This window comes from Nakaseomyces bracarensis (genome assembly GCF_045282275.1).
Source record: "Nakaseomyces bracarensis strain CBM3 chromosome Unknown Scaff1_0, whole genome shotgun sequence".
Taxonomy (NCBI): domain Eukaryota; kingdom Fungi; phylum Ascomycota; class Saccharomycetes; order Saccharomycetales; family Saccharomycetaceae; genus Nakaseomyces; species Nakaseomyces bracarensis.
The window spans coordinates 201,207-212,076 of NW_027263960.1; the positions used below are offsets into that span (position 1 = coordinate 201,207).

At 39.5% G+C, this 10,870-nt stretch overlaps 1 protein-coding gene across 1 annotated transcript; it reads right to left on the reverse strand.

Annotated features, from left to right (window-relative positions):
- Positions 1–1,527: 1,527 nt before the first annotated feature.
- On the reverse strand, positions 1,528–5,481 carry RNJ42_00066 (uncharacterized protein; the record flags this gene model as incomplete). Its single annotated transcript, XM_071050236.1, has 1 exon — positions 1,528–5,481. The coding sequence occupies one exon, from the start codon at positions 5,479–5,481 to the stop codon at positions 1,528–1,530; it is 3,954 nt and encodes a 1,317-aa protein (XP_070908828.1).
- Positions 5,482–10,870: the final 5,389 nt, after the last annotated feature.

The window sequence follows — 10,870 nt, forward strand, 5'->3', positions numbered from 1 at the left end:
TATAACAGATTTAGTGCCCTTTCTATAAAAGATCCTAGTATTAATTTCTAGGCAGAAGGCACGAAATAGAGGTTTGATTATTAAAAACTAGAGAGGTACGCACATCTCAGAAAAGAGGGTCCAAATTTATTGGTAAATCCCAAATAAGTTGAAGAAAAGAATTAATTTTGTTTTGAATAGGAAATAATTACAATAGCAAAGTACGGGAGTTTTTCTATGTGAAATGTTTCCTTAGCAAGAGGAATAACCTGAAAAGGGGAAAGAAGACAATGACAAAAACTGCTTCGTGTTTGTCAGAGCAGAACACCTCGCATATCTGATTTCCTTCCTTGCTTCCTAAACAAGAGCAACCTACGGCTTGATAGGTCACTATATTTTTTTTTCTTCTTATGATACGGCCCTTCATCTGTGAAATGAACAGCCAGAAGTTAATAGTGTACCATCTGATGTAGTATGCACCCGTTCTTTGTATTTCACCCAATAACCTATGTTGAGGACCATATGGGAACGCAGGGCCTATTGCAATTTATCTAAGGTAAATCTCTAAAAAACCTCGAAGCTTCGTTTCTTTTTTTGCTTTTTTGTTGTTTTGTTGTTTTTGAGCTTTCAAGAACCGCAATTCGTTTTATCCCTATGATGGCAGAGGGCACAAGTCAAGACAGAATCCATGAAAGAAAAGTAAAGAAGTTCAAAAATTAAGACATTTTGGTTCTTCCATAAGTTGGATTGGTACAATTCACTACATTGCTCAAATTAAATAAATAAATAAAAAAAAAAGAAAGAACAAAAAATCAAAACTAAAAAAAAAATATCCTTACAATTTGTAACTATTAACTTAGCTCTAAACGTCGTACTTCGTTCACTTCCTAAACAAATAGTAACAGTAAAAAGTAGTATTATTTCCGTCTCACCGTTGAGCTCAGCGAAGGACTTATTGTTTATTAGAAAGAAAAAGAAAAAATTTGCGCAAGCCCGGAATCGAACCGGGGGCCCAACGATGGCAACGTTGGATTTTACCACTAAACCACTTGCGCATTTATTACGAACGGTATTTTTTGCCTTATAAAAGATATATACTACCAGTTCTATAATAAACACCTGAGGAGTTTTGATACTGAACTATGAATATGCATATGGTATCTGCGATCTAGTGCGTCCATGTATTATAACGCCTATCCTCCATATATATCACTGCTTATACTATAATTGTACTAGTCTATATCTATATTAGCCTATAATTGTATTACTTTATAATTTTATGATTTTTAATTGGATTACGTTATATTATATTAATTTATATTATTTATTTATTAATTGTGTAACTCCATCATTTCAAGTATTATTTCAATTACCTTATCGAGTTATGTATTCTGTTATCTAGTTCAGAATAACTGTAAGTAGAAGATAACACTACTTTAAACTTAGTTTGAAATCAGAATTAGTACAAAAGATACAGAACGAACAAATTAATGGGTATAGTAGTAATATATAAATGGAAAAATAATGATTATCAAGATACATGTAGATTCAAATCATTTGAAGTATGAACACAAGGGCAACAGCCCATACGTTGTTGAAGATAGTGGAGGCTCCAGCTTGATACTGGATCGAATTCACAGAGGGTGCTGATTGTATGGTTGAAGCAGATGGTTGGACACTCAAGTGGGTGCCTTGGGTGGTACCGGAACCCGAGCCTGGGCTTGGCTTGGAACCCGAAGTGCCAGAACTTGAATTACCAGCATTGGAACCAGCATTGGAACCTGAGTTAGAACTTGACGAGCTAGAACCTGAATTACCAGCATTAGAACCTGAAGAAACTGACCCTGATGAACCTGAACTAGTATTGGAACCAGATGATCCTGAACTAGATGATCCTGAGGAGTCAGATCCTGAAGTACTAGATCCAGAAGCACCGCTGTTAGACCCAGGTGTCATACCACTAGTTGGCTGGACCCCATTGCCCAACGTGTACACTGAGCTCCCAGTATGCGTCTGGCCATCACTTCCAACTGTAGGACAGTACGATACCACTACCGTCGCAACAACACTGCCCTGACTTACAGTGGCTGTAGTAGCAGGTGGCTGGGAGTAGGATTCACAAAGCGTGTAAGTGCTTGAAGATGTGTGTGTCTTGCCATCAGAGCCAACAATCGGACAGTACGTTACCACAATCGTTTCCGTGGTGTCATTCACGGTGACAGTACTCGTTGATTCGGGAGGCTGGGAGAAGCTCTCGCCATTCGTGGTGCTAGACGTGTTCGCAAATGGCATCATACTTGAAGATACGTATAGTGGGTCAGAATCAACCATAGCCATCGTCAACTCAGTCCAGGTCGTCGTCGCAATATGCCCCCCGCTGTCCGTGTATCCAGAGGCAATAACTACCTCGTGGATGGTGTGGTTACCAGACACGATGTCTGATTCCAAAATAGTGGTAGCAGGAAGTGGAGTGATAGAGACTGTCATGGATGTAGTGTTATCACTCAAGGTGTATGTGGTGGATCCAGTGTGTGTCTTGCCGTCAGTGCCCACAGTTGGGAAGAACGAGATCACGTCTGTCTCGTAAGTGGAGTTTTCGTTCCGCACAATCACTGTCAATGGATCAGGCTGCCAGTAGCTCTCGGTGTCAGTGTCTGTGTCGACCAAGGTGTATGTTGTGGATCCAGTGTGTGTCTTACCGTCAGCACCCACAGTAGGGAAGAACGAGATCACGTCTGTCTCGTAAGTGGAGTTTTCGTTCCGCACAATCACTGTCAATGGATCAGGCTGCCAGTAGCTCTCGGTGTCAGTGTCTGTGTCGACCAAGGTGTATGTTGTGGATCCAGTGTGTGTCTTGCCGTCAGCACCCACAGTAGGGAAGAACGAGATCACTGCCGTCTCCGTGGTGCTGTCCTTGGTAGCGTAGGATGTCGTCTCCGATGGCTGCGAGTACGTCTCTGTGTCAACCATGCTGCTAGTTGCTGCCTCGCCGTCAGATTCAGCAATAATACTCGATATCCCCTGGCTGCTGACATCCACATTACTGACAGAGATGTATGTCGTAGTACCAGTGTGTGTCTTGCCGTCAGCACCCACAGTAGGGAAGAACGAGATCACGTCTGTCTCGTAAGTGGAGTTTTCGTTCCGCACAATCACTGTCAATGGATCAGGCTGCCAGTAGCTCTCGGTGTCAGTGTCTGTGTCGACCAAGGTGTATGTTGTGGATCCAGTGTGTGTCTTGCCGTCAGCACCCACAGTAGGGAAGAACGAGATCACTGCCGTCTCCGTGGTGCTGTCCTTGGTAGCGTAGGATGTCGTCTCCGATGGCTGCGAGTACGTCTCTGTGTCAACCATGCTGCTAGTTGCTGCCTCGCCGTCAGATTCAGCAATAATACTCGATATCCCCTGGCTGCTGACATCCACATTACTGACAGAGATGTATGTCGTAGTACCAGTGTGTGTCTTGCCGTCAGCACCCACAGTAGGGAAGAACGAGATCACGTCTGTCTCGTAAGTGGAGTTTTCGTTCCGCACAATCACTGTCAATGGATCAGGCTGCCAGTAGCTCTCGGTGTCAGTGTCTGTGTCGACCAAGGTGTATGTTGTGGATCCAGTGTGTGTCTTGCCGTCAGCACCCACAGTAGGGAAGAACGAGATCACTGCCGTCTCCGTGGTGCTGTCCTTGGTAGCGTAGGATGTCGTCTCCGATGGCTGCGAGTACGTCTCTGTGTCAACCATGCTGCTAGTTGCTGCCTCGCCGTCAGATTCAGCAATAATACTCGATATCCCCTGGCTGCTGACATCCACATTACTGACAGAGATGTATGTCGTAGTACCAGTGTGTGTCTTGCCGTCAGCACCCACAGTAGGGAAGAACGAGATCACGTCTGTCTCGTAAGTGGAGTTTTCGTTCCGCACAATCACTGTCAATGGATCAGGCTGCCAGTAGCTCTCGGTGTCAGTGTCTGTGTCGACCAAGGTGTATGTTGTGGATCCAGTGTGTGTCTTGCCGTCAGCACCCACAGTAGGGAAGAACGAGATCACGTCTGTCTCGTAAGTGGAGTTTTCGTTCCGCACAATCACTGTTAATGGATCAAACTGATAGTATGCATCACTATCGTATAGAGTGTAAGTGGTAGACCCCGTATGTGTCTTACCATCACTCCCTAATGTAGGGAAGTATGAGATCACATTAGTCTCGGTGGTGCTGTCCTTGGTCACATAGACTGTCGATTCAGATGGCTGAGAGTAGGTGTTAGTATTACTAATAATGTATGTTGTCGAACCTGTTTCAGCTAAGCAATTACTTCCTAAGGTTGGGAAAAATGATACGACATTTGTTACCGTCTTCCCGTTATTGGTGCTGAGAATTGTCGAAGGTGATTGTTGCGAGTAGAACTTCGTAGGATCAATAGTTGATATAGTATATCCGGTACCTGTCCTACCATTAGAGAGAATAGTAGGGAAGTACGAAAATAATACACAATATGTGCTAGTAGGACTTTCAATTGTATAAGATGTTACTGGCGGTTGTATGTATACATCACTAAATTTGATAGCGTACAATGGGATAATAGTTCCATTTTTATTACGTTCTATAGTCTCAATAACAAAACTTGAATTACTGAGTGCTTTCGAGGAATAAAAAAACAACTGAAAGTCATTATTAGCAGTTTTGATTCTCAAGTATCTTGAGGGGTAGTTTCCTGAGCTAGCTGGAATATATTCCATAGATTTGATCATTGAAGTAAACGCAATCAAATTATTGCCTTCTGTTGTAAAACCACTCACTTGATAACTGTTCTGTTGATCTGGTGCAGTATCATTATTAACAATAAGATTCTGTCTATAATTGGAATTTTTGAATTGAATACTGAATCTTTCTGTATAACTTGAGGAAAGTTTCCCATCGAACCATATTTCCCCATCCTCTACCGAGGGTCCTGCATCAGTTCCCGTATGTGTATAACCACCCTCGATATAAATTGTAGAATTGTAGGCATGGATGGTACCAGAGGTGATGTCAGAACGCAAGGAAAATGTAGTAATAATGTTGTAAAACTCTGCATCTAAGAATCCAATGCTTTTGAAATCATAGAAAGCGGTACTACTGGTACCATACGTTGCTTTTACTACAGATGTATTAAACAACGTACTGAAAGAATCCCCAACCATTGTCACACTTAATGGCCCTAGGGATGCTGTGTTATCGATGTGCATACCTGATTCTACATCAATTGATTCACCAATGCACGTAAAATCTAATTTTGTAACGCCGGTATGCGAGACTATATCAAAGTATTTTGGAAGGGATATATTTCCAATAATCTCAATGCTAGTGACGGTTGGGAACAGGTTCAGATTCCAAGATGCACCGGGTCCGGTCGACTCGTCAATGTCGCCTATGTGTATGTAATTTCCATATAAGCTAACATTATACTGGTCTTGAGCATTAACAAGGCTTAATAAGCCCAGAAGTAAAAGAGTTAGTAACTTATCCATCTCTTGAATAACAATTTCTACGAATTTACTGGTGTAAATTTTCTGGAAACAATAAACATTTTTAGTGACAGTGCAGATATTGTGCAAAGTAATCCCATCAATTTATATCAAATATCTGGCAACTAATAAGAAGGAAAAAGTGGTTTCGGACCTCTTACCTTAACGATAATGATAAAGTTATTACGGTGCTTCTAAGGCTATTTTTAAACTCAATAGATTTAGTAGGTTTTCTTATGAATTGCAAAGAATTTTTATGGGATATATAGGAGTAATTTTGAAATTTGGTGGTACTTTTTTCCTATCCTCTTATATTTGTCATTTAGTTTTTATTCTGTAAAATGAAACAAGAAATTCTTTGGAGTCCAGTGTATTTAAATTTAACCCACAATCACATTATTCTTATAGGTATTAATACGGTCAAGTTCAAAAATAGAATAACCTCGTTTATAATCTACAGAGTAACTATGACTAAAACAGATCAAATGGAAGAGTTTGGAGGTAATTGGCTGAAAAGAGGTAACATAGCGGGATATCGATTATGCCAACAATGTTTCACCACTCCTTTTGAGTACTAAAGTTTATTAAAGAAACAAAAAATGAATATGATCGTGTTTCTTTTTGGTAACATTAAATGGACACGAAAGCCTCATCAGGCTATAGAAATTGTGTCCTAGTGAACGGAGAATCAGGATTATAACCCAATATGGTGTATTACAAAAGTGAACACTTTGTTCTTTTGTAAATTGTTTCCTCTACAAAAATTTAGCATTTGTTAAGCAATCTAAGGGATTACATCAAATCGGCATTAAGCATTATTGTCACTTATTGTTAAAGCCAAAAGCGGAACTTAACACTATAGCTCCGACTCTCATGATGCTACTGTTATCTCACATAAGCATGACAAATGGATTGTTTTACGCTTTGCTCTTCCTTTCAACCTCTATCTTGTCAAAGGTCCTCATTTCTTTTGACGACTGTTGTCTTCAGCTGGGGCTGCTAGATTCTTTATAAAATCTCATAGCTAAGTGGAGTTGTATTCAACTCTAAGAAAGGAATGTAAAAACTTTTTGTTTCATTGTTTTATGATTTTACTCACTCGAAATCGCAAAGAGACATAGAGAAAGAAATAATGTTGCAAAAATCAAAGCTATCGGTGACCTTCCTTAAAAGCGTAAATCCTTCGATCTACTTCTTTTGCGGGGGGTGAAAGTTCTTCTTTGAATTTTAATGTTTTGGACAGGTGTTCAAAAGGTTTGAAATAAGAAAAAAAAATTTTCTCTAAGAAAAATTGTATAAAGATCGTTATTCCACTGTAAAGCAATACTACAAAGCAAAAGGAAACTGACTTGTTTCAACTTAGTAGCAAAAAGATTTTCTCCATCAAGGAAACATAAGGAGATGTTTCTTCGAATCGATCGGGTCTGTCTCCTATTTCCGTGCCTTGCCCTATAATATATTCTTATTTTGTAAGCACAAATGAAGACAAGTCTATGTAAACTCTGCTTTAATCTATATGAGGTTATGCAAACTCCTATGATGATCCAATTCCAAGGCCTGCTCCTCCGTACATCCATGTGTTCTTAGCTACTCTATGTACAGACGTAAACCTAGTTAGAGTTCAATTCATAAATACGTCCAGTAATATTTCAAAACGTTGAACGAACCATAGATGGATCTGTACGGTGCCAACGTGGAAATCTTATAGTTCTTAATCATATAATTATTGTATTATGCTGCTGTATTCCCTGAAGGGCTTCCAAGGATATACTTAATTATGAACAAGAACTTAAATGGTTACAGTAGAAGATATTATAGCGACTTTGAATAGGATACACGTAACAGCCACTCCGTCTATTAGTTAAAGAGTGATTCACTCACTGGTGACTTACTAACAGTAGCCTAAACCATGAAGGTCAACTTATTTGAACAACTCTTGTTATTTAATAAGTTAGTAGTTTTCCCTTCCTTTGAAAAAGGATTGCCAAAATGTTCTGTAAGTACTGGGAACAACCAACTCCCCCTTTTCTTACTACCTGTTATTTCTTTAAAAATAACTTATGTGTATAATAAGATATAACACTGGTGAAGGAACCAGCTTTGGTGATCTTTGCTCAACTACAGTGCTTACGACCTTGCACTAAAGTTGTCTGTCGAAATACAGTAGCCTACATAATGTCTAACTTAAGTACTTACCATTAACTAACCATATTAGCCTAGTTCGATAGTTTCGGTTTTATTTATCTCAACGTTATTCGTTAACAAAGAAATATTTGTATAAGTATATCGAAATGATACGGATTGTACGGTTGTAATCTGCTAAAATATATATATAATATATAGCTACGGGTTTGATTATTTTTCAGACGGATATCTAATTGCTTAGTCAAGATGCTAGGAAAATATTTCCTGATGTTCCTGGTTGACTACTATGATTGTTAAAATAATGATATATGAGAAGTATAGTTATAGTCTGCTTTAACAAAAAAATTGCGCAAGCCCGGAATCGAACCGGGGGCCCAACGATGGCAACGTTGGATTTTACCACTAAACCACTTGCGCATGTAATACGAGTGCTTTCTTTTTGAAGGTATTGAAATACAATAATTAACCCATACCTTTAGGAGTATCTATCTATTCTCAGTATTACTACAGAACTATAGAATAATCTTAAGTTATTAGTAATCTAGTAGTGGTTCCAAATATTATAAAACCTACTTGTCATAAGTCAATTCAGCCTATAGTTGTTTAAGGATTCCCTGCTTTTGGAGACATCTCCCGGTTGGTAGATATCAGAACAAGCTCTTTTAAGAGGTTTTCTTCAAATGTCCCATCTTGTATTCATATCCTCCTGTTTTTTTATTGGTTATTGTTATGTAACTTGTGTTACTTATATTATGTGAGGGAAGTACCTAAAGTACAATATATCTAAATAAGCAAATATGTAAAATTGTAATAATATTTATGATGGCATGTATTTATCCATCTTTTGGATTAACTAAGCTGTTGAATAAACACTTTATGCCAGAATAGATCAAATTTTCAAGTTTCGAAATCTCCTTTGACTTCTAATTCCCGATCTTCAAATTCTTCTCCTCTCACTTCAGACAACACTTATTACTGATTTACTCCTAATTTGATTTTGCTTCAGTTATAGGCAAATAATGAAATACTTTCTTGCTCTCATATAAGTTATTGGTTTTTGTATTATGGTTTATAGATCATTTTTTGAATCTTTGCTCACAATACAACAAAAAATATAAACTTATGTGCTAACTTCTGAACTCTCGGACACATAATCGCTGAATAGATTACAAATTGACTTAACAAGGGAAGTATATGTTATCTTTATTAATAAATAATACAGTACATTATTCATACAATGCCGGTAGAATATATAGCCAATATTAAGATAAAGCTATGTAGAGCTCTGTGCTCGATATGATACAATATGTGTATCATACTACCTTACAGGTAACAATTAAACTATTTTACATATTCTACGCTTCTATATTATAACGTTATATATTATAGTACTATCTAATGTTTCTATATTGGCATAATGTGTTGTTTATTGTATTTTTGTCTATGTTTTATTGTTCTATTATACTACCATATTTCAGTGGTATTTTTTATTATGCTGCGATTTCCTGTCTTCTTTAACTGTATTATACTATAGTTATGTAAATCTAATATTGTACTTTCCTTTAGTGTATTGATATTATTTATTCAGTAGTTTGTAATTCCATTATTTCAGTATAACATCAATACATTATCGAGTTGTGTATTCTAGTTATCTAGCTCAGAAAAAATGTTTGCTAAATAAGGAGATACAATTTGAACTTAGTTTGATATTAATATTAGTACAAAAGACAATGAAAACGAACAAATAGTGGGTATAGTAGTAATATATAATTATAAAGTTAAAGCATATCAATAACAATTATTAATCAAATCATTTGAAGTAAGAACACAAAGGCAACAACCCATACGTTGTTGAAGACAGTGGAGGCTCCAGCATGATACTGGATCGTATTCAATGAATTAGTTGGTTGTGTCGCTATAGAGGCAGATGGTTGAACACCTAGGTGGGTGCCTTGGATTGTACTGGAAACTGAGCCTGGGCTTGGGTTGGAACCCGAAGTGCCAGAATTTGATTTATCAGCACTGGAACCAGATGACCCTGGGCCAGCATTGGAACCAGCATTGGAACCTAAGTTAGAAATTGACGAGCTAGTACCTGAATTACCAGCATTAGAACCTGAAGAAACTGACCCTGATGAACTTGAACTAGCATTGGAACCAGTATTGGAACCAGTATTGGAACCGGATGATGCTGATCCTGATGTACCGCTGTTAGACCCAGGTGTCATACCACTAGTTGGCTGGACCCCATTGCCCAACGTGTACACTGAGCTCCCAGTATGCGTCTGGCCATCACTTCCAACTGTAGGACAGTACGATACCACTACCGTCGCAACAACACTGCCCTGACTTACAGTGGCTGTAGTAGCAGGTGGCTGGGAGTAGGATTCACAAAGCGTGTAAGTGCTTGAAGATGTGTGTGTCTTGCCATCAGAGCCAACAATCGGACAGTACGTTACCACAATCGTTTCCGTGGTGTCATTCACGGTGACAGTACTCGTTGATTCGGGAGGCTGGGAGAAGCTCTCGCCATTCGTGGTGCTAGACGTGTTCGCAAATGGCATCATACTTGAAGATACGTATAGTGGGTCAGAATCAACCATAGCCATCGTCAACTCAGTCCAGGTCGTCGTCGCAATATGCCCCCCGCTGTCCGTGTATCCAGAGGCAATAACTACCTCGTGGATGGTGTGGTTACCAGACACGATGTCTGATTCCAAAATAGTGGTAGCAGGAAGTGGAGTGATAGAGACTGTCATGGATGTAGTGTTATCACTCAAGGTGTATGTGGTGGATCCAGTGTGTGTCTTGCCGTCAGTGCCCACAGTTGGGAAGAACGAGATCACATCCGTCTCAGTGGTGCTGTCCTTGGTGACCACAGCAGTCGACTCTGCTGGTTGAGAGTACGTGTCGGTGTCAACCAAGGTGTATGTGGTGGATCCAGTGTGTGTCTTGCCGTCAGTGCCCACAGTTGGGAAGAACGAGATCACATCCGTCTCAGTGGTGCTGTCCTTGGTGACCACAGCAGTCGACTCTGCTGGTTGAGAGTACGTGTCGGTGTCAACCAAGGTGTATGTGGTGGATCCAGTGTGTGTCTTGCCGTCAGTGCCCACAGTTGGGAAGAACGAGATCACATCCGTCTCAGTGGTGCTGTCCTTGGTGACCACAGCAGTCGACTCTGCTGGTTGAGAGTACGTGTCGGTGTCAACCAAGGTGTATGTGGTGGATCCAGTGTGTGTCTTGCCGT